Source organism: Hemiscyllium ocellatum, chromosome 13, assembly GCF_020745735.1.
Source record: "Hemiscyllium ocellatum isolate sHemOce1 chromosome 13, sHemOce1.pat.X.cur, whole genome shotgun sequence".
NCBI classification, from domain to species: Eukaryota; Metazoa; Chordata; class Chondrichthyes; order Orectolobiformes; family Hemiscylliidae; genus Hemiscyllium; species Hemiscyllium ocellatum.
Window position 1 is genome coordinate 81,141,282 of NC_083413.1, and position 24,912 is coordinate 81,166,193.

Genomic DNA, 24,912 nt, shown 5'->3' on the forward strand with positions numbered 1-24,912 from the left:
GCAGTTGAAGGGAGTTTCTTGAAATGGGAAAACCCAGTGGTTTTTCACAGGGATCAGTGCTGGGGCCACTGTTGTTTGTGATATACACCAATGATCTGGAAGCGAGCACTGCTGGTCTGATCAGTAAGTTTGCAGATGACAAAGATTGGTGGAGTAGCAGAAAGCCTAGGGGACTGTCAAAGAATACAGGAGAATACAGATAGACTGGAGAGTTGGAAAGAGAAGTGGCAGACGGCGTTCAATCCAGGCAAATGTGAGGTGATGCATTTTGGGAGGTCTAATTCTAGAGCAAACTATACTGTAAAGGGAAGTGCCTTAGGAAAAATTGATGAGCAGGGACATCTGGGAGTTCAGGTCCATTGTTCCCTGAAGGTGGCTGCACAGATGGATAGAGTTGATCAAGAAGGCATATGGTATACTTGCCTTTATCGTATGAAGTATTGAGTATGAGAGCTGGCAGGTGGATATGATCGTGAATGCAGCATTTGATATGGTTTCCTTTATTGGTCAGAGTATTGATTACAGGAGTTGGGAGGTCATGTGGAAGAATATTGTGAAACTTGACAGGCTTCAGAAAAGATTTACAAGGATGTTGCCAGGGTTGGAGAATTTGAGTCATCAGGAGAGGTTGAATAGGCTAGGGCTGTTTTCCCTAGAACGTCTGGGGCTGAGGGATGACCTCATAGAGGTTTACAAAATCATGAGGGCATGGATAGGATAAATAGATAAAGTCTTTTCCCTGGGGTCGGGAAGTCCAGAACTAGAGGGCATAGGTTTAGGATGAGAGGGGAAAGATATAAAAGGGACCTAAGGGGCGACCTTTTCACGCAGAAAGTGGTACGTGTATGGAATGAGTTGCCAGAGGAAGTGATGGAGGCTAGTGCAATTGCAACATTTAAAAGGCATCTGGATGGGTATATGAATAGGAAGAATTTAGAAGGATATGGGTCAAGTGCTAGCAAATGGGAATATATTAGGTTGGGATATCTGGTCAGCATGGACGAGTTGGACTGAAGGGTATGTTTCCGTGCTGTACGTCTCCATGACTCTGACTAAGTACTGGACAATGAAGGGTACCCTGTCTGTTGCAGCTTGTATCTGTCTCCTGAGGAGATCATTACGGTTTCTTGCTGTGGCACATTGGAACTGGTGGTCGATGAGTTGATCGTTGTACCCTCTTCTTATGAATTCATCCTTTAAGTGTCGTCACGTTCCCTCTCATCTGAACGTAGGGCTTGTCCATTGGGGATGGCTATTCTAATGTTTTGGGTGGGAGCTAGAGAAGTTAAGCATCGTGGGTTTGCAATAGTGATTTACTGAGGTGCCTGTACTTTATGGAGATGCATGTGTCCAAGAATGCGACAGATACTGAAGAGTAGTCCATGGTAAGTCTAGTGGAATAAAACTCATTGATGTCCACTGTGTCGCTTATGGGGTGAATTTGTTTTGGGAAAATTATATTTTATTTCACTGCATGAATCCATGTAAAACTCTGTAGAGCTATACAGAGGGTTTGTCAGTCTGACATAGCATTGGGACATAGACAGCCTTCGCACGAAAGCTAGTGTGCTTCCAATTAAACTTGTTGGACTATAACCTGGTGTTGTGTGATTTTTAACTTGTACACCCCAGACTCCACATGTAAAAAAACTGAGCTACCTTGAGAATGTAATTTAAAAGTAGTTCTGGGATTTGCATATCAAAGTGCAGAAACCATATCCCATTATAAAAGATGCAAGTTTTCATCTAAGTTTGTTTACTGTATCACATCTCCATGATACTGGACTCCTTTGGTATAAATTCTGTGAGCATGATCTTAACCTCCACAACCACTTGGTGACTGAGCGGTGCTCCAAAAGCTAGTGCTTCCAAATAAACGTTTTGGACTATAACCTGGCGTTGTGGATTGTTAACTTTGTCCACCCCAATCCAATACTGGCACCTCCAAGTTATGTTTGAACAGGAGGAGAGTGGCCACCCTGGGAATGTTTATGCTGCTGTCTGAAGGATGTATATTCCACCAGTATTTCTGTTGTGTAATTTGGTATCTCTGTAAACACAGCTATTTCTTTGCTGCCATCAGGAGACAGAGGTGATATTTCAGTCAGGATTTGTATTAGTCAGGATTTAGTTTGGGGGCGCGGGGGTGGGATGGTGCAGTGGTTCATTTAATTATTTGTGGTCTTGAAGTAAATCGAAACACTACGAAACAACTGTTCAAACAGACCAATATTTCTTTATGAATAAAAACAGACAATTGTAGCAATACTCCAATCTATTTGGCAGTCTCAGTGGAGAGAGAAACAGTCAGTATTTCAGAGTTTTGACTCTTCATCAGTTCTGAAGTAATTTGTTTTGTTCTGAACCAGATACTGCCAACCTGTTTTTCCTGCGTTTTGTATTTACGCATCTTAGATTATCTTGTTTTAGTCATTTGCACTACTTTGTTGTAAGAAGTGTTACAGTTGAGGCAAAACTCTTATTCTGTATGCAGTTTATAGGGATGGGCCATTCAGCTCCTTGAGCCAGTTTTGCTGTTCAATGAGATCATGGCTAATCTCAGGCCTAGCTCCATATACCTGCCTTTGGCCCATATCCCTTAATAGCTTTTTCTTATCAAAAATTGATCTATCTCAGATTCAGAATTACCAATTGATCCAGCACCCACTGTCATTTGTCAGCTTTTAATCCCTTTCTGCTCCAGTGAACAAACGTCCCAGTCTCTCTCTCTCCCTCTCCCTCTCTCTCTCTCTCTCTCTCTCTGGCCTTCTATTGGTGGGAAGACAATTGTAACAGCTGAAAATGGTTTGATCAAAGACACTTCCTTGAGGAACTCCTGGAGTTTAGATGACCACTGCATGATCCAACCACTGTAACCATCTTCATTTGTCCATATCTTCATATGACTTCAGTCAGGGAAGAGATCTTTTTCCCACATTTTTCTATCGACTCCAGTTGTGCTGGTCCTTGTTTTAAGGTACAAAGGAAAGATAGAAAACCCATGTCTGTTGTTCAGTGTCATATCTTATGCACAATCTGATTCTTGTGACACTATCACTTCTGCTGGCCAACCTGTTTGGTTCTCTGCATGAAAATGGCTAATTAACACCCCTGTTTAAGCGTGGAGGGAGGCAGAATTATAGGCTGATTAGCCTGGCATCTTTTGTAAGATTTTAGAGTTCATTGTTGAGGAGGAGATAATGGAGTACTTGGCAGGGTTTGGTAAAATAGGGCTCATTTTGCACAACATCATCAAGGGAAGGTCATGCCTGACAAATCTGATAGAATTCTTTGAAGAGGTAATAAGCAACTTAGACAAAGGAGTGCCAGTAGATGTGATTTATTAGGATTTGCATAAGGCCTTTGACAAAATGCTGTCACAGAAGGTGTTAGGGCCAAAATGCTGATGTAGATAGAAGATTAGTTAACTTGCAGAAAGCAGAGAATGGGGAATAAGGTGGGTTTTTCAGGATGGCAGCTGGTGATGAGAGGAGTTCTGAATGAGTTACAATGAATTAGAATTCATTGCCATGAAAGGCTGTGGAGGCAAGGTCATTGAGTGTATTTGAGTCTGAGGTTCTTGATTGTCAAGGGGATCAAGGGTTATGTGAAGAAAGCAGGAGAATGGGATTGAGAAAGATAGCCATGATTGAATTGCAGAGCAGACTCAATGGATTGAGTGGCCTAACCTCTCCTTTGTCTGAGGGTCTTACGAGTCCGTGTTAGGTCTACAACTGTACATTAACAATCTGGACAAAGGAAGTATGGGCCTTGTTCAAGTTTACAGATGATAAAGATAGGTAGAGGGGCAGGGGAAACTGAGAGGCTGCAGAAGGACTTGAACACGCGAGAAGACTAGGCAACGTGGCGCACAGAATACAATGTGGGAAAATGAGGTTTTCCATTCTGGTCAGAAGAATAGAGGGTTCGTCTATTTTCTAAACAAGGAAAGGTTTCAGAAATCTGAGGGACTTCTAAATCCTAGTTCAGGATTCTCAAGGTTAACATGCAAATTCATTTGGCAGTTATAAAGGCAAATGTATGTTAGCATTCATTTTGAGAGGGCTGATACAGATGCAGAACCTCTATAAGGCTTTGGTCAGTGTGCATTTGGAATGTTGTCAGCAGTTTTGGGCCCTGCATCTAAGGAAGGATGTGCTGGCATTCGGGGTCCAGTGGCAGTTCATGAGAATGAACCTGGGGATCGAGGGTTTGTCATAATGAGTAGTTGAGGACTCTAGATCTGTACTTGATGGACCTTAGAAAGATGAGGAGGGAATCTGGTTGAAACTTAGAGTATATGATTCAGAGAAGACAGAGATTTGGATAGTGGACATTTGAAGATGCCTCCACTAGTCAGGAGACTGGGACCAAAGTGCAGAGTTTCTGGGATGTGCCTTTACAACCGAGATCAGGAAGACTTTCTTCAGCCCGAGGGTGATGAATCTGTGGAACTCATGGTTGCAGTAAACTGTAGAGACCAATTCATAGTGTATTTAAGACATTCTTGATTGGTAGGGGGAATCAAGGATTACAAGGAGAACCCAAAAGAATGGGGTTGAGAAACATCAGCTATGATTGTAAGGTAGAACAAACTCCATAGACTAAATGGCCTAACTTTCCTTCATCTTATGGTTCTATGGTGCTAAAATGTCTGGTCAATGACATTTTTTTCAGAGCTGGAAAATATTGCTCTTTAGCTTTTTCCAGTTCTGGCAAAAGTTTGTTGACCCAGGACATGAACACTGTTTCTCACTCCATGCGCATTTTCAAACCTTCCCACTGTTTGAATCAAATTCTGTGTCTTTCAGATTGCCAGCATCCAAAATGTTTGACTTTCAAACTGTTAGATGAACTTGGAACTGTCAAAGCCAATATACAATCATAACCAGGGAATGCAAAATACAATTTAAGATCATAGAAGTGTCAGTAGTATCTCAAATGTTTTATTGATGCTTTCCTGACCACTATCCATTTTAGTTTCTGGGCATGCGACGTAGCTCCATCCAGCTGCTTGGGACAACTTTTGATCCAGTTATGTACACTAGAAATGAGTGGCAGAGCAATGGTGAATGTAGTTGGATTTGATTCAATTGAATGAGATCGCAAGGAGTATGAGCAAAATTAAGGGTGAAGGGTGTTTGAAAATGTAAAATTATCCATTTTAAATCAATTACTTGCCCTGACCTTCAGCAACATCACCATAGCCTCATCCATCATTCTACATCACTACTTAAGCGCCATCTCTAAGAGCAAATCAGAAGCTTGGTAACCTGCTCTGGTTGGCTAACTGAAATCCCTTTGTATACGAGGTGGAAAGTTTGACTTGTTAGGTGTACCCAAGAAGCCTGTCAACATTTAGGATGAATGTATTGCCTGATTAGCCCAGGTGCTACTGGGCTCTATTCATTATCTTAATTTCAAAATGCAAAATACATCTTTCACCTGCAATCTGTAGGATGCATCTTGTACCATGTTCGCTTTGATACCTCACTTGCATGCAACTCCTCCCATGAGAAACTAGACTGGAGTGTAGAGTGTGGTGGACACCATTGCCGCGTACCACAGCTTCCGATGTGGATCTGTCTAACTGTTGATTTTATCTCCAGTGGTCAATAACTAGAATTCCCTGTAACACTATGTGGGGTATTAGTATCACAAAGATTGCAGAGTTGGGAGAAGCACCATAAACTATGTCAAGTTGAATGGGACTGGGTATTATTGACCAACTAATGACGCATGTTACAATAATTAATAACTCACTTATTCCATTAGGTCTACGCTCATGTTTTTACGCAAATGGGCATCTTTTCTCATCACCTCTTTGGACCCTGTCAGCATATCTATTTCTTTGTTCTTCATGCCTATTGAGATTTTGCCACGAATGAATGTAATTTTTCTCAAATACACCATGTAGTAAGTTCCATATTCTCTTTACGTTCTCCGAAAAAGTTGGACCTGAACCACTGTTGGTAGAAGTGTAAGGTCTTTGCTCTCTGTTTCTCCCCACTACTAGTGAAATCTTCACATTTTCTCTCTAGTACTCTTTCGAACCCCTTCACCATCAGTTTGACCTCTTCTCCCCCTCACAGTTCTGTTCTCCTCTTGTTCCCATGTGCATGCGGCATGCTTTCTCAGACCTTGCTGTTAAGGCCACTATTACTGTCTGCTGTTCAGAAAATGTGGTTCATCTCCTTGAACTGTTGTGGTCCATGTAGTAGAGGTACATACAGTAGTAAAGAAGCATTGGAATTTTTACCAGAGAGCCCACTCAGCCTACTTTATCCATGCCAATTGAGGAAGAAATAGTGAACTTAAATTCACCTTTTTGCACTAAGTTCAATAGGTCCCTGCTGTTCAAATGCACTAAAGTTGTTAAATGTGGTGTTACAGAAGGAATTTCAGAATCTTGGCAGCCATATTGAAGGAAGTGTGGTGTCACAGACCAACTTGCCTTAGAACGATTTGAGAATATATAAGTATTCTAGGATGGTAGAGGTTGTTGATTTAGGGTTGTGTGTAAGGAGTCTTGTTGATGGCTTTTTGATAGTGCATAGAGGCAGTGTGGAAGAAGTGAGTGTTTAATTTGAGCAGTGTCAATCATGGACTGTTTATATCCTGGATGATGTTGAGCATCTCGTGTTGTTGGAGCTGCATTCGGGCAATTGGAGCTTATTGAGTCACACTCCTGGCTGACAGACTTTGGGAAGTTTGAGTTGCTTGCTGCAAAATAACTGTCTCTGACCTGGAAGCCTTAGGTATTTGTGTGGTGGGTTCAGTTAAGCTCCGGGTTAATATTAACCACAGGATGTTGAGATTTAGCCATTACGTGTCAAATGGAGATACCGGTAATTGTTTCTGTTAAGAAAATTTAATCAGTGCCTGTATTGGTTTGTTGATGTTACTTGCTGTTTTATTAGCCTAGCCTGAATGTTGTTCAGACCTCGCTGCATCACCTTCCATTTTGTGACGAGTAACAAATGGAGTTGAGCACTATTTCATAAGAGATCGTTTCTATTTCTGGTCAAATGGCAGCAAGGCTATAGACAAAACAGTCGAGAACCCAAAATAAGTTCTACAGTAACATTCTGGGGCTAAACTGGTGTTTAGGCCCAAAAGTGCACATCATTTGAAGGTATGGGCTAATCTTTCAGTACTTTAAGAATAGACTTATTTAAGTACCAGTGTTGAGTATAAACTGAAATTGGGAAAATGTAGTTGATTAATATTTCTGATTAGGTGGGCTATTGCATTTTCAAATGTAGAAAATGTAAAAAGCTGTATGGTGAGGAGTTGTATGTGGACAACAAAAGAGTCCATGAGTGCATTTGTCCTCTGAAGAATTCTACTTTTTTAATCACATTTGTTCAAATTATACCTTTTAAACTTTTTTTTAGTTTTTAAAAATCTTATTTTGGGTATTAACAGTTTCTTACCCAATCACTTAAAATTAAAACAAAATTCAGCATTTTTAGAGGTAGTTAGAATTTTGTATTGCCCTGCAGTTGCATGGTAACTACTGAAGACTTGAATTTTAAAGCATTAGAGAGAGAGAGAGAAGTCTCTGCAGATGGATAAACAAACTTTGCTTGGCCTCAGGGCTATATTGTTACGTTGTGTACATATGACTGGTGTTTCAGACTACTTCTGTGAAGAAGCTGGAGCAGGATGGAATGAGTCCGAAGTCTACAACTCTGAAGTTGAATTGAACGGTGTGATAATCAAGTCTGAATCCTTTGAATGTTAACTGTCAGCAAAATTGTTTGCAATACAAGCAAAACATCAGTATGTAGTGACTGGAGAGAAGCAAATTGATTTTGAGCACTGCAAGAAGTTGAGTAACTGATGAATACAAATCAAATATTTTTCAAATGTTCTTCAGTCTCTTTTAAGTGTTGAATCTCTTGTAAATGTACTGTGTTGGGAAAACCTTCCATTTTGCTTAAGTTTCAAGCTGTTTGTCAAATTTAATGCATTAGTCTTGCGTTTGGGGAAAAAGGTGAAGAAGTGCGGCACGGTGGCACAGTGGTTAGCACTGCTGCCTCACAGCACCAGAGACCTGGGTTCAATTCCTGCCTCAGGCGACCGACTGTGTGGAGTTTGCACGTTCTCCCCGTGTCTGCGTGGGTTTCCTCCGGGTGCTCCGGTTTCCTCCCACAGTCCAAAGATGTGCGGGTCAGGTGAATTGGCCATGCTAAATTGCCTGTAGTGTTAGGTAAGGGGTAAATGTAGGGGTATGGGTGGGTTGTGCTTCAGCGGGTCGGTGTGGACTTGTTGGGCCGAAGGGCCTGTTTCCACACTAAGTAATCTAATCTAATCTAAGTACAAGAATGGTATAATTCATTAAAAGTTATGATTTACAGCATTTGGACCAAGGAGGATTTGCTATGGATTTACAGGAAGATTACAAATTATTTTTGGATTCACGTTTTGTGAAGTGCAGGTGCTAAAAGATTCAATGTGGAACCACAGCAGTTTCTAATTTTGTCTAAACTCATGTTTTGCAGATGCTGCAGCAGCAGCAACAACAACTGTTACAGCAACAGCAGCAGCAGCAGCAAGCTCAATTCACAAACCCAGAGACTCCTGGCTATGTGGGGTTTGCCAATCTCCCTAACCAGGTGCATCGCAAATCTGTGAAGAAGGGGTTTGAATTCACACTGATGGTAGTTGGTAAGTGCGATTTGCTTGTTTTCCTTGAGTTTTAGTATTTCTGTAAATGTTGGTCTTTTCCCGTGTTGGAATGGGCAACTGAGGATTTTCTTTTCCTGTCGACAAGGTGTTTCATTTTGAGGTTTTGAAGTGTTGAGTCTCATTCTAGCGTTGGGCAGTTCCTTGCTCAGGTTTAATACAAAGTTGAGTATAATGTCGAGAAGTATGAAAGTGTTCACTTTGGCAGGAAGAGTCGGGGGGGAAAAAATCAAATATTACTTAGTTGGAGCACCACTAGAATTTGAGGGTGCAGGGAGATCTAGGTTTCTCCTGTACGAGTCACAAAAGGTTAGCATGTAGGTAAGCAAATCATTAGTAGGCTAGTGGAATGCTATGCTTTCTTTGACAGGAATTGAGTATAAAAGGATCAAAAACAAATTGCCAGAAAAGCTCAGAAGGTCTCATAGCATCTTTAGAGAGAAATCAGAGTTAACCTTTCGGGCCTAGTGACCTTTCATCAGAACTGTTCATAGCTAGGAAATGTTTTTTATTCAGAAGATAGGTGGTGAGGAGGGGTAAGGAGTCAACAAGAGGTGGAGACTGCTTAAAGAGGGAGAAGAGCAGTTGAACAGACATAGAGATAGATAATCTGATTTGGAGACTAATTCGCTATTAATTGGGATGCTAAGTGCCTACTGATGGATTGTGTGAGATAGCAGCCCATGTGGTACCAAGGCCTGCTGTGTCGGGGTTGGGTTAAGGATATGGGAGAAGGTGCCTCAGTTCTACAATTGTTGAACTTATTATTGAGTCCAGAGGCCTGTAGAATTTCCAAGCAGAGAATGAGATGCTATTCTTTCAGCTGGTGCTGAGCTTTGTTGGAGCACTGCAGCAAGTCTGAGACCGATTATGTTATGCAGGGAACAAGGTGATGTGTTGAGACCAGTCAACAGGCCTCCATTAGCTTAGGACAATGAACAACTACTAATCATTTATTCACTCCTCCTTTTTCTGTCCAACTGTTGTTCTTTCTATTTGGGATCCATCTCCACCTATTATTAGATTAGATTACTTTATTAGATTAGTTTTTTTATTAGATTACTTAGTGTGGGAACAAGCCCTTCGGCCCAACAAGTCCACACTGACCCTCTGGCAACCCACCCAGACCCATTCCCCTATATTTACCCTTTCACCTAACACTAGGGGCAATTTAGCATGGCCAATCCACCTAACCTGCACATTTTTTGGGCTGTGGCAGGAAACCGGAGCACCCGGAGGAAACCCACGCTAACACGGAGAGAACGTGCAAACTCCACACAGACAGTTGCCTGAGGCGGGAATTGAACCTGGGTCTCTGGCACTGTGAGGCAACCATGCTAACCACTGTGCCACCGTGCTGTCTATTGTTGCACTCCACCCACCACCACCAACCCAAAGTCTTTGGCATAGAAACTTTTTCTCTAGCTGCTGTCAGCTCTGAGGAAGGGTTCTGGACCTAAAATGTTAACTCTGATTTCTCCACAGATGCTGCCAAACCTACTAGGCTTTTCCAACAGGGTTGGAGGGTATGACCTATAGGGAGTGGCTGAATAGGCTGGGCTGTTTTTTTTTCCTGGAGCGTTGGAAACTGAGTGACCTTGCAGAGGTTTATAAAATCATGAGGGGCATGGAAAGGGTAAATAGAGAAGGTCTTTTTCCCTGGGCTGGAGGAGTCTGGAACCAGAGGGTATAGATTTAGGGTGGGAGGGGAAAGATTGACAAGGGAACTAAGGGGCAACTTTTTTCTTGCAGAGGGTGATGGAGGCTGCTACAGTTACAACATTTAAAAGGTATCCGGATGGGTATACGCATAGGAAGGATGAATCGAGGTATGTGGGCCAAGTGGTGGCAAATGGGACTCGACTTAATTTAGGATATCTAGTTGGCATGGATGAGTTGGACCAATAGGTCTGTTTCTCTGTTGACCACCTCTAAGACGCAATGTGGAAAGAATGTTTCTTGTGAGTGTAGAAAGGATGTCTCTTGTGAGCACAGTTTTAAAGTTTAGAAATTGCACTTTTAGGATGGCCATGAGGTGCAGTCATTTCCTGAGGGTTTTGTGACTTTGGAATCGTCCACCTTGGAATGCGGTATAGGTGGGATCATTAAATTTTTTTCAATACAGGTGTTGATTCATTTTAGGAAGTGCAATCAAAAGTTATTGGAGATCAAAAGTGGAATTCAAAATCCAGATCAAGCATAATTTAGCTGAATGATGAAGCTGGCTTGTAGGACTGCATGGAATTGAATGTGATATTGTCACTGAAGTAACAATTCAGGAACCCAGCCTTGGATTCTAGGAACATGGGTTTGAATCCTATCCGAGCAGATGGTAAAATCTTGAATTTATTTCAATAAAAGTCTGAAATTAAAAGCATGTAATCACTGTTGTTTGTTATTGGAAACCATCTGGTTCACATATGTCCTAGGAGAAGGAAATTTGCCATTCTTCCTGGTCTAGTCTACATGTAATTCCAGACCCATAGCAACATGACTGACTTGTAACTGCCATCTCAGCAGTTAGACCAACACTTATTGCCCATCTAGCGACATTGAAATCCCACTGAATGAACTTAAAAGAGAATGCCCTATTTTGTATGTTGTTGAGGGTGGAGGATAGATGATCAGCCAAAATTTAAAATTTGATATATCAATTTGTTACAAAATGATATTTACATTTTCCTTGAGGTTAATTGCTTCAGAAAAACTTTACATTCATTTTAAAAAGGAAACAAAATGAAAACACTGCTTAGTTTGATTAATTTTGTATTTAATTTGGGTAAGATTAAATGACTTGGAAGTTCTTTGAAGTACCTTCCATTTGGAGCTGAGGCATTTTGAATGCACTTTTCTTTGTGCAACCGCTCTTCAGACCATTGTATCCACTCTGGTCACCAAGAACCTATCTACTTTAATCTTGTAGCCTGTATTCTATGATACTTGAAGTGATTTGTCTCATCTGAATAAAATGTTGTGACGATTCTTGCCTCCCTTTTGTGTGTTCCAGAAACATGCTATCCTATAGGTGACAACATTTTAAAAAAAAATCTCCCTTTAAACCTCTTGCCCATGTCCCTAGAACCCAAGGCTGGGTTCCTGAATTGTTACTTCAGTGACATGACGGCCCCAGGTTATTGATCACTACTAATTTGTTTCCTATGTACTTTATCCATGCCTTTGATAATTGTGTACCCGTCAATCAGGGCCCCCCCACAACCTTGTCTGCACTAAGGGAAACAACTGCAACCAATTTGTTCTGCCTTCATAGTTGAAACACATTATCCCAGGCAACATCTTGGTGAACTTCCTATGCGCTCTTTTCTACTGCAATCACATCCACACAATAGTGTGGTAACCAAAGCTGTACACAGTACTCTAACTGTGCCCTACATAACATGTTGTTATACAGCTCCATCATAACCTTTCTGCTGTAGCCTTTATTAGCAGAGGCATTGAATATCGGTCTCTTGTATGTCTTAACCAACTTATTCACCTGTCCTATTGCCTTGAAGGATTCTTCTGATCATTTGTACTTTGAAGGGTCATACAGCTAATTGATATAAATCTGAATCGTGAGTACTACACACTCCGTTTTATGTATTTTTGCCTAGTGGTATGCTCTCTATGCAGTTTTTTCCAACTGAGTTTGTGTGGCATTGGGTGCAGTGAAGTCCAGCACACATTCGCGGTGTAGAATGTTGTGCAGCTTCAGCATGGTGCCTGGATCTTAGCTCCAGCTTTGGCTCCAAATCTTTCATTTCATTTGCTTTCTCTCCATTCCTTGTCTGTTCTGGTTAGGTCTGGCATAGTTGTCCTCCAGCTATGAATGATTTGAAATCTCAGTAGGAAGCTGGTTGAGCTGTGATCCACACAGACCATGTTATGGGAATCATGTGCTTGAAGCATTTGTACTTCCGAAAGTGAGTATAGTAGAGATAATCATGGAAGAATTGCATAGGCACTGACTGAAAGTTAATCGTGCTTGGAGGAAGAAATGGAATGGGGGTTGTAAAGCCCTATGTTTAGTTGAGATTTTGTTCCTGATATCAATAGCACAAAGCAACTTGGATAGTGTTCTTCTAAATGTTGTACATCTTTATTGAACTACTGAGTAATTCTACATACAATGATGTTAGTTGCTTAGTTCTATAAACTAGGATATGTCTTGGGTGGCTAATCCATTGACAGATCTCCAAACATTCCTTTGACGCAATTGATCAAACTGTTCTCCCCACTGCAGCCACAAGTCCTTTTCTCACTCATTTAATTGTTTTAATTAAACCGCTGCACTGTTGGAAGCTGTACTGTCTCTGGGCCTTTATCTCGAGGCTACATGTGAACAAACACAGATGTATAAGCTCCCATCTCTGACATCCTAAACAATCTCCAATGCTGCAGTGAAGCATTTTTATGGTGTCACATTCTGGGTCCATCTTAAACTTGTGAGAGCTAAGAGAGGAAGAATTATTAATTTAGTGTTATTGATCTTAGTATGTCTTGGATTGAGTTTCACAACCAGTCTTTTTGTTTTCAAACCCACAGTGTAATTCTTCAGTCAGGATAGAATTTTTCCTTCAATGCTGTGTGCCACAGCCATGAGATGGACTCTGCCAGAGCCAGAGTATGCCATTAATTTGCAAAAAATATTCTATGATTCAAAGTGTTTACAACGGTGCATAATTAGATGATACCTTGGTTTCCAGTGGCCTGAGTGTTTGTGAAATGCAATGACATGACTGGTTTGAGCACAATGGCACCAGGTGTGCTTCTGAAGGGAGTTTGGGAAGCGCTGGATACTAAAGTAACTCTCTCTGATGTTTAGAAGAGGTATAAACTGGGAGCAATTGTTCCACGGAGAGGACACAGCAGACATGTGGAGACTGTGTTTAAGGAGCATTTGTTGTGAGTGATGCACAATTATTTTCCTCTGAGACAGGTAAGGATGGGTAAGATTAAGGAACCTTGAATGACGAGAGGAGACTATCTTCCCGTCATAAGGCAGAAGGCAGCTTACATAGGGCGGAGGAAGCCAGAATCTAGCACAGCTTTAGAGGACTAGAGGCTTGTGAGAAAGGAGGTCAGAAATGGACTGAGGAGAGCCTGGACGGAGCACGAAACAGACTTGGTAAGAAGGATTAGGGAGAACCCAAAGGCATTTTACTTATACGTGAGGGATAAGAGAATGATCAGGGAGAACATAGGGCTGATCAAGGATACCGTAGGGAACTTGTGCGTGGAGTCCTTGCAGATAGTGGAAGCCCTGAATGAGTTTTTTGCTTTGGTTTTCACTAAGGAAGGGGACCTTTTTGTGAATGATAACTTTGAGGAGCTGGGATATAGGCTTGAACAGATCAATATTGATGATGTTGATGTGCTGAAAAGTTTGGAAAACATTAAGATTGCGAAGTTCCCAGGGCCAGACCAGATTTATCCTAGGCTGCTCTGGGAAGCAAGAAAAGAAGGTGCTAAACCGCTGGCAAAGATCTTTGCTTCCTCACTTTCCATGGGAGTAATCTGGAGGATTTGAAGGAGGAAAATGTTGTTCGTTTTTCAAGAAGGGTAATAGGGAAATCCTTGGCAATTACAGGCCAGTCAGTGTTACGTCTGTGGTTAGCAAAGTTTTGGAAAGAATCCTGAGGGATAGGATTTGTGACAATTTGGAAAAGCACAGCGTGATTAAAGACAGTCAGCATGGCTTTGTCAGGTGCAGGTCATGCCTCCCAAATCTTATCGAGCTCTTTGAGGAGGTGACAAAACAGGCCGAGCAGTGGATGTTGGGGTATATGGACCTCAGCAAGGCATTTGATAGGGTCATTGATAAAGTCAGGAAGTATGGGATACAGGCAGATTTCGCTATCTGGATTCGGAATTAGCTGGCTGACAGAAGGCAGAGAGTGGTTGTAGATGGGAAGTATTCTGCCTGGAGGTCAGTGAGTGGACACCTGCAGGACTCTGTTCTTGGGCCTCTGCTCTTTATAGCTTTTATAAATGACTTGGATGAGGAGGTTGAGGGGTGGGTTAGTAAATTTACAGATGACAAAGGTTGGAGGTGCAGTTGATAGTATCAAGGGCTATTGTAGGCTGCAGAGCGACATAGATAGGATGCAGAGCTGGGCTGAGAAATGGCAGATGGAGTTCAACCTGGATAAATGCGAAGTGATATATTTTTGGAAGGTCGAACTCGAATGCTGAATATAGGATTAAAGACATGATTCTTGGCAGTGTGGAGGAACAGAAGGATCTGGGTGTACAAGTACATAGGTCCCTCAAAATTGCCACCCAAATGGATAGGGTTGTTATCGAAAGCCAAAACACCATATGCTTGCTTAACAGGGCGATCAAGTTTAAGAGCCGCGAGGTTTTGCTACAGCTCTACAAGTCCCTGATGAGACCACACTTGGAATATTGTGTCCAGTTCTGGTCGCCCTATTATAGGAAAGATTAGAGACTTTGGAGAGGGTGCAAAGAAGGTTTACCAGTATGCTGCCTGGACTGGAGGGGCTTGCCTTATGAAGAGAGGTTGACTAGCCTGTGACTTTTCTCTCTGGAGAGGAGGAGGAAGAGAGGTGACCTGATTGAGATATGCAAGGTAATGAGAGGAATGGATAGAGTCAATAGCCAGATACTTTTCCCCAGGGCAGGATTGACTGGCACAAGCGGTCATAGTTTTAAGGTATTAGGCGAAAGATATAAATGGAACGTCAGAAGAAGGTTCTTTACGCAGAGAGTTGTGAATGCATGGAATGCGTTGCTAGCGGTGGTGGTGGAAGCAGAGTCATTGGGGACATGTAAGCTACTGCTGGACATGCATGTGGATAGCAGTGAATTGACCGATGCGTAGTTATAAGTTATTTTATTTTACATTAGGATTAATCCTTGGCACAACATCGTGGGCCAAACGGCCTGTTCTGTGCTGTACTTTTCTATGTTCTAATTTTCTATGTTCTAATTGAGGTATAGCAGATGCTAAAGCGCAATGATCAAGTAGATGTACAGAGGAGGTTTTCTCTGAAGGGGCAACCTAGAGCAAGAAGTAGTCGTGTAAGATAAGGAATGGCAAATTTAAAACGTGAGCAATTAATTCTTTCAAAGGGTTGTTAATCTGTGGCATTCACTACCTCACTGGAGTGGATATTGAGTAAATGAGGTGATATACATTTTACTTGTAATGGAATAAAAGGCAATGGATAGTGGGCAGGAAGGCAAAGTTGAGGCTAACATGAAATTAGCTGTGATTGTATTAAATGGTGGAACAAGCTCGAGAGGCTCAATATGCTTATTCCTGCTCTTGATCCTAGTTTTTAGCATATGCTTCTGCATCTGCAGTGCGGTTTCACGTGAATCAAACTTGATTGAGTTTTTCGACAAAGTAACAAAGAGGATTGAGGATAGAGTGGTAGACGTGATCTATATGGACTTCAGTAAGGTGTTTGACAAGGTTAGATCACGTGGAATACAGGGAGAATTAGCCATTTGGATAAAGAACTGGTTCAAAGGTGGAAGACAGAGGGGGTGGTGAAGGGTTGTTTTTCAGACTGGAGACCTGTGACCAGCGGAGTGCCACAAGGATCGGTGCTTGGTCCACTACTTTTCATCGTTTATAAAAATAATTTGAATGTGAGCATCAGAGATTTAGTTCGTAAAGGTTGCAGATGACACCAGAATTGGAGGTGCAGTGGACAGTGAAGAAGGTTACCTCAGATTACAATGGGATCTTGATCAGATGGGCCAATAGGCTGAGAAGTGGCAGATGGAGTTTAATTCAGATAAATGTGAGGTGCTGCATTTTGGGGAAATCAAATCTTAGCAGGATTTATACACTTAATGGTAAGGTCCTAGGGAGTGTTGCTGAATAAAGAGACCTTGGAGTGCAAGTTCATAGCTCCTTGAAAGGGGAGTTGCAGGTCGATAGGATAGTGAAGAAGGCTTTCCTTTTTGGTCAGAGTATTGAGTACTGGAGTTGGGAGGTTGTGTTGCAGCTGTACAGGACATTGGTTGGACCACTTTTTTGGAATTGCGCGTGCAGTTCTGGTCTCCCTCCTACCGGAAGGATGTTGTGAAACTTGCAAGGGTTCAGAAAAGATTTCCAAGGATGTTACCAGGGTTGGAGGATTTGAGCTATAGGGAGAGGTTGAATAGGCTAGGGCTGTTTTCCCTGGAGAGTTGGAGGCCGAGGGGTGACCTCATGGAGGCTTACAAAATCATGAGGGGGATGGATAGGATAAATAGACAGTCTTTTCCCTGGGGTCAGGGCATTGGTTTAGGGTGAGAGGGGAAAGATATAAAAGAACCCTGAGGGGCAACTTTTTCATGCAGAGGGTGATGCATATGTGGAATAAGCTGCTAGAGGAAGTGGTGGAGGCTGGTAGAATTGCAACATTTACAAGGCATCTGGATGGGTATATGGATAGGAAGGATTGAGGGAAATGGGCGGGATGCTGGCAGGTGGGACTAGATTGGATTGGGATACCTAATGGGCATGGACAAGTTGAACCGAAGGGTCTGTTTCCATGCTGTACATCTGTGACTCGCTATGACCAAATGAGTCTGAGTAAAAATTAAAAGAAAGACACAAACTCTACCTACAATTGCAAATCCTATGGCTTTTTTGGGGAATTTATGCTGGTTTCAAGTATTAGCACCTAATTGTCAGTCCTTTAGAAAAACATGCATTGTCTATTAGAAGGATGGGAAGAAACCAATCCAGAAACCACCCAATCATTCACCCTAACTATACTAACCTTTATATGTTAAATTTCATTTGCCACTTAACTTGCAGACTGGATAGCTTATCTTTTTCTGCTTAATGTTTACCTTTCGATTACTGATCATGTTTTAAATTCAGCCCTTGAAGTTCCAAGATTGGGTTATCATTAAGGAGCATTTAGCAGGGGCTACACTCTTCATCTAGACCTAAGGTCATTGATTTTATCATAAACAGAAGATACCACAAAACAACATCATATCATTATCATCATTTTCAAAAAAAAATGTCATTCCCATTTATAAATAGTCTAGCTCCCTACAAAATTCTTGAGAATGCATTGAAGATAGGCTTCATTCAGGCAATAGGTTTCGGTGATGAGGATCAGCTTTTTTGAATGTTGACTTGAGGGCCATCAAACCGCTTTGTGTTGATTTGATGGTGAATCTTACAGCTATCCATATGGGAGTTCCATGTGGACTGCTTGGAGTTGGAAAACATGATAACGATTAATACACTGGCCTCCAGAATTTCAACTTGTAAATTTTCACTTGCTTCATTTCCTCAACAATTGGGGTAAAATTGTAAATTGTTTTGCACTAACTAATGCGTTTCAGTGTTCCTAGCAGTGTGGAAATCGTCTATTTAAACATGTTTATTTTATATTTAGGTGAGTCTGGCTTGGGCAAGTCAACATTAATCAACAGTCTCTTTCTGACTGACCTCTATCCTGAGAGAGTTATACCTGGAGCTGCAGGTAAAGTGCTGCTGATGTAACTACTTTTATAAATATCATTAAACGCATGTGCATGTTATGCAGAATGATTGAGCTGAAGGAAATGTTGGTTACAGGGTGGGGGATCTAGTTTGATATTATTTTTTGAAGAAAAGGGAAGAAGAGCTTTTCTCATCAGCTGGCGTGTTACTTGTAGTCTTGGATTACTGTTCTGCGCAGATCTCACAATCTCAAATGTTTGAGTATGGAAGGAGGCCATTTGGCCCACTGGCTTTCTGAGCAGTTTAACTTAATGCCACATCTTCTAGCTTTTTTCCTTGTAATCCTGCACATTGCTTCTTTTAAATAGTTATTCAACACCACCTTGAATGCCTCCAAGTGACCATCCTTCCACCACTTCCCGACAGTGCATTCCACACTCTTTTAGTACTTGCTGTTCGAAAACTCTCTTCCTTGCCCCCTCGCTTCTTTTGCAAGAACACTAAAACTCCGTCTTCTGGTTATTAATCTGTTTAGAAGTGGGAACACTTTCTCCCTATCCACTCTGACCATTGCTTTGCAAGCTATCATTATTTGCTCTTAGCTGTCTCCTCTCCAGGGAAATCAGTCCCAACCTTTTCAATTTATCCTTGTAACTGCCCAACCCCTAGAACCATTCTATACTTCCTATTGCTTGTGCTGGAGGCATACCTCAGAAGGAGTTCAGTCCTGGTTTTGTTCAGGTGTACGTGCTGTCTTTCCCCAGGAATCTGAAGCCCTCCTTCATGCTCTACCTTTTGTCACACATTCACTCACCTTTCACTCTCACATTCTTCAGTCATGTCTTCCTATTTCTGTACTCATTTGTATGTGACACTGCAAATATTCCAAAGATCAGCTACCAGGACCTCCGAAGGTAGTAATTTTCTACCTGCTCCATAAATTCCTGTTCTCTTATTCATGTGGACAAGACCTCTGACTGTTCACTCTGCTCTGATGTCATTGACCGTAGCACCAGCAAAACACCAACCCACCTTGGAATCGCATGCCTGTCTGTTCCTATAACTGAAGAAGTCCCAATCGGTATTGTGCTTCCATTCCTCTTCCCCTCCTGTACAGCTGGGCCGCCTGTGATGTCACAGCCTTTGCTTTTGCTGCACTCGTTCAAGGACCTGTCTCCTCACCAGTGAACAAAATGAAAACCAGTTTGTGAGCTGGACCTCTCTGGGGTCATCTGCACTCTGTTTCTCCTTGCCCAAATTTGCAGTGTAGCCACCTCTTTGAGCATGCTATCAATGTAGTTCTCTGCCACGTTGGTGCATCTCAGTGACAGCAGCTGCATCTTAAGCTCTGAAACTGAGTGCTCCACCTTGTGCAGCCAGTGACATTTGATGCACATAGGCTCATCTAGGAAGTGTTCACTGCTCCCCACATGTCACAAAATAAACTTTCCACTTGGTCATGATCTTAACTTTTAAGTTACTCACTTAATGTAACTTAAATTACTATAACCTTATTCTTGTGCTGTTAACAGGACTGCAGCTTAGTTGAAATTAGAATTTTTTCACCTTTATACTCAAATTGGCTTCTCCCCTGGTGCTTTTAGATTCTTCCTTTATCCTTTGCTAGTTTGGAAATTTTGGTTTTCAATTTTTTGCAGTTAAGAGTCCCCTAAGGCAGCTGCTCAACAACTTAATGTATTATTAAGAGTCATTAATGCACAGAACAAACAATTGGGATTAACTGGTTTCAAGCCCATTTTATAATATGGTTTTCAAATTCACTGCCCTCACTCCACAGGAAATAGAGAATGAAAGGCACCTTGGTGTGAATTTCCACAGATTCTTGAAGGCAATAAAAGTTTTTTTTTGGAAAAAAAGGTGGCTTTGAGGGCAAATGGAATATTTGCCTTCTAGTCTCGGCATTGAATACAAAAGCAAGGAGGTTATGATGGAGTTGTGTATAATACTAGTCAGGCCACAACTGAATAATGTGTGCAGTTCTGGCTGCTACACAAGGGAAGGATGTAATTGAACTAGAGAGAGTGCAGAGGAGATTCATCGGGATATTGCTTAGGCTGGAGTGAGTCCACTATGAAGAGCTGGGGTTGTTTTTCCTTACAGTGGAAAAGGCTGAGGGGAGCCCTGATTTGAGAGGTACAAATTCTGAAGATGTTTAGACAACTTGTTGTTTTTGAAAACTTTCCCCTTCAAGGAGTCAGTAACTGGGGAACAGTTATAAGGGAAGGAGCAGGTGGTTTTGACAACCCAGAGGACAGTAAGTATCTGGAAGTCCACCTAAAAAGGGTGTTAAAGACCAGAACCCTGAGATATCTGAAATATTATTTGGATGAGTATTTGTAACATAGAGTGCCAAGTGTTGGATAATGGGGTTAGAATAGATGGATGTTTGACTGGCAGAGACGCAATGAGCCAAAGAGCATCTTTCTGTGCTGTGTATATTGACACTGACTTCCCGATTGCTTGGGCTTCTGGTCCTGGTTTGTACTGTGTTTCTTGTCCTTGTTGAACTACATGATTTATCTTGGCCTCTGTCTGCTGTTCTAGCTCCCCCTCCTATAATATGATTTCTTTCGACAGTTTGTGGCCTCTTTCAAGGCCATGTTTGCTCCTGGACCCATTGTTCAAGATTCTCCTCTGATTTCTTAAGTCCCATCTTTCAACTCTGACCTCAGAATTACAATATTACTCTGGGCAAGTAAGATCCCAGACTGGAACTTGTCCTTTCAAGCCGTGGTTTGATTGGTTTTTGTTTTTTTTAAATTAAATGGTCTGTTGCTGAAACATAAGCATTGCTGCACATTTCGCTTTCACAAGAACAAATTTATGAAGTAAAGAAACAAAGATAAAATATAATGAACCAAACCATCTACATGTACAAATTCAAAGTTTTTTTTAAACACCAAGTGTAATCTCGTTAATCCCAAATCACCTGATAAATTAAAAGAAAATCAGTTTTTGTTTCATACCCAAAATATAACTTGTACACGACTCTCGCCAGAGTTCCTGTATTCTAACGTCTTGGCACATTTAAGCTCCTTAGATTGGAATTGCAGAGAGCTCTCAGTATACTCAGTTTTAAGAAATCTCTTCAAGATTGTATTCCAACACTTCTGATCTGGGACTAATACTAATTTTTCATTTGAGGTAACCTAGTTCAACTGTCTGTCCTTCTCCATCCTAAAGCCCTCTCCCATTGTCTCATTCTACTTGGCTCTCGGCAGAGAGGATCCATTTTTTTCTCTTCCACATCTTTAATTTATACCCATTTTGTTTTACATCTCTGCTTTCAACGCAGTTAGCAATCCCTTTATTTTCTGAATGGAGCCTCCATAGCATGAGTTTCCCTCACTGCTCCTTTGCCTGTGTCAAAAGTACAAAAGCCACCATTTTTTAAACACTTTTATTTTAGTCCTGAAGCAATTTTAGTAGACTGTGATATGAACTATTTCTTTGGATCCACTTCCAAACCTCCTGAGTTTCTCCATTTTTATGTCAATTGTAACAGTTTGATACTCAAAGCTGTGCAACTTTTGGATGTGAGATGTATCTGGTGCCTCATTATTTTCTATAATTGCTCTAAAATCTGAAAAGCTGCAGTCCATACCAAGTAATCTTGAAGCGTGTACCCAAACTATCTGATTCCTATGCTGTACAATTTCTTTTTTTGTCTTTGCCATAACCTTTTTTGCATCCTCCTCTCTTGCATGATGAAACATATCTCCCACATTGAAACAGATTTCTGATGGCCTTGCCTTCCTCCTTGAGGTTCACTAAAGGCCTTTCTCCTGCAAGCAGTCTATTCGAATACTCTGGAAAAAGTACCAAGACAAAAAGTGTTTTATTCTTTATCCCATGCCCTTAAATCAATTGCATGACCTTGATGACCTCTCTAAGGGCAGACTTAGTATATGTTTTGATACTGTCCTTCAAGATTTCTTTCAAACCTCAAATCTATCACTTAACTCTTCTATGAGCTTATTATCTTTTTCCCTTTTAGTTCAGCATCCCTTGCTGTAAGTTTCTATCTTGTAGAAGATAAATGATCCATTTGCCTATATCCTTTTAACACTATTGGCTTTTGTCTTCTAATTCTAATTTTTCTAAAATCTATTTGTGCACATCTTTGGAGCAGGTGGGACTTGAACCTGGGCTCTTGCTTCATTAAAGACACTGGCATAGCATCGCAAGAGCCGTAAATCAATTTGATTATACTCTGAGCATTTCTGGGTTTCATTTGGTTATTGTAAATCCCAAATTCTCTTCATTTCTCAAAATGATCAGTACTTCTGTTCTTGTTTCTGTTAGTTACAGCTCTCTTTTTGTAGAGTCACCAATGAGCCATTTTCTGCCAATTTTATACTCCAAAAAATAAGTATTCAAACAGAATTCAATTAACTACAATCAAGCTCTTGCATAAGCCCTTCTTCAGGAATGAGGAGGGTGTCCTGAAGAAGGGCTTATGCCTGAAATGATGATTCCCCTACTCCTTGGATGCTGCCTGACCTTTTTCAGCAACACATTTTTCAGCTCTGATCTCCAGCATCTGCAGTCCTCACTTTCTCCTACAATCAAGCTCTACCACTGATTACTATTTTCCATATTTTTGCAGCTAATTCAAACCCTTAATCTATCCATCACCTTTTCCCTCATTCCATTAAGTCTCAGGCATTCCTCCAGGTCCTTATCATCTAATGTATTGACACAGTGGACATTAGGCTGTTTCGGCTTGTGGGTGAGTCCATGACTAGGGGACACCTTTTTAACATTTTAAGATGGAGATGAGGGCAAACGTTTTTTGAGGTTTGCGAGACTTTGGAACACAGTGTCAAAAGGCAGTGGGCATGTAGTTATTGAATACCTAAGGTAGAGGTAGATTATTGTTAGTCGGGAATTGAAGGATTATTGGTGTAGATGGGAATGTGGATTTGGGAACACATACTGATCAGAGCAAGGTTAAAGAGCCAAATGGTCCATTACTCTTGATTCCAATGTTCATTATGCATGGAGAAACCCAAACACTGTTAATGAAACATCAGTTTGGTCACATAGTGGCTCATAAGCATTTGTTTTTATTTCAGAGAAAATTGAAAGAACAGTCCAGATTGAGGCTTCAACTGTTGAGATTGAGGAGCGTGGTGTAAAACTGCGCCTGACTGTGGTTGACACGCCTGGATATGGGGATGCCATCAACAGTCAAGACTGGTATGCTAGCTTGTTGTAAATTGCAATTGGAATGACTTTTGTGATCCAAGTTTCAACAAGCAATTGTTTAAACTTTGGTTTCTTGTGATCTGTTAGCAGTTTGCAAGTGTCGTAAGTCTACCTAAGAGTGCTTGCTGCCATTTTTAATGGCTTGTCAATCGGTACATAAAAATGCTTCTGCTCGTGGAGCGATTTTATATCTATTTTATTTTCTACGGCTGTAGTGGTGTTCCTTACATTGGCACTGTCATAGGATGACATACTTTCAGCTTCTAGCAGTTTATTACTGGGATTTCTGGAATAATTGTGAGCATAATAAAATTTGACATACTGACTTTTGAAGAATTGCTGCAACAGTAACACTGTAGACAGGTTGCAAAACATTTGGATTGCAAGTTTGAGTTTTTATTGAAGGTTTGTTTGTCCCTGTCCAGTTTGTTGATTGTTATGATATTTTTCAGTTTTAAGACAATTATTTCATATATCGATGACCAGTTTGAGCGGTACCTTCATGATGAAAGTGGATTGAACAGAAGGCACATTATTGATAACCGGGTCCATTGCTGCTTTTATTTCATCTCTCCTTTTGGCCATGGGTAAGCATGATTCCTGGTTTGGTGTAATAAAATAATTTGTGTTCATTTTGCTTCCAATTATTGATATGGTTCAAACTATCACTTGGACTTTTAAAGCAATGTGCAATTGTATATCTAATCTGTGGTCAGGAATGGAAAACTGGCGAATGCAACCACAAACTATTTTGGCATGAATGATTACCTGGTCAGTATGCCTGCTGAAATGAGAATGAAAGAGCTTGGTATTTGTGCATAAAATTTAATTTTTATCCATATCACTTTGTCATACTTTCTCTTTCTATCTACCAAGCATAATTGAAGGAAAGCTGTATTTAGGAGGCACATCAGCAGTGCTTAAAATAGCCTGTCAGCAAACACTTCCCACTATCTGTTAATGGAATCATAGAAAGGATACAATACAAAAGGAGACCGCTTGGCCTGTTGTCTGCCACTTCTCTGCAAGAACAATTTTAGTTGGGGCCCTTTTTTTTAACCTCCAACCCTATAATTTTTGTTCCTCTTCAGATTATCTTCTAATTCTGTTTTGAAAGCTATGATTACATCTGCTTCCATCACACAATTGAGGATTGGTTTCAAGACCTTTAAATATTTGCTGTGTTTAAATATAAAAAATCTTTTTTTTTATTAATGCTGCCATTGCTGCTTTTGTCAATCACTTTTTAATTCAGTATCTTCTGGTTCCCAATCTGACCAGAGGGAACAGTTCATCCCCATCTAATCTGTTCAAGACCCCCCTGGTGATTTTGAATAACTCCCATGAACTAGCTCTTTTGACCTTCCTCTAAGTAAGGAGAATAGTCTCAACTTTGCCCATATATCTGTACAACTGAAGTTTCTTAATCCTGGAACAATTTCCATAAACGATTCAGCAGCCTAATACCTGCTCATTTTTGCTGAAATCTGATGTCAAGAACTGACCACTATACCAGTTGAGGCTAAGCTAAGTTTTCTGAAGGGTTCAACAGAACTTCCTTGCTTTTG

The 24,912-nt window shown here is 41.1% G+C and overlaps 1 protein-coding gene across 1 annotated transcript in view; it reads left to right on the forward strand.

Moving 5' to 3' along the window:
- The window catches only part of LOC132821970 (septin-2), an 86,666-nt gene that overhangs the window by 38,830 nt on the left and 22,924 nt on the right, over positions 1-24,912 (forward strand). Inside the window, exons 3-6 of the mRNA XM_060835010.1 lie at positions 8,508-8,673; positions 18,066-18,152; positions 23,212-23,335; positions 23,797-23,931. Of these exons, the coding sequence (XP_060690993.1) occupies positions 8,508-8,673; positions 18,066-18,152; positions 23,212-23,335; positions 23,797-23,931 (512 nt within the window). The remainder of the gene's footprint in view (positions 1-8,507; positions 8,674-18,065; positions 18,153-23,211; positions 23,336-23,796; positions 23,932-24,912) is intronic.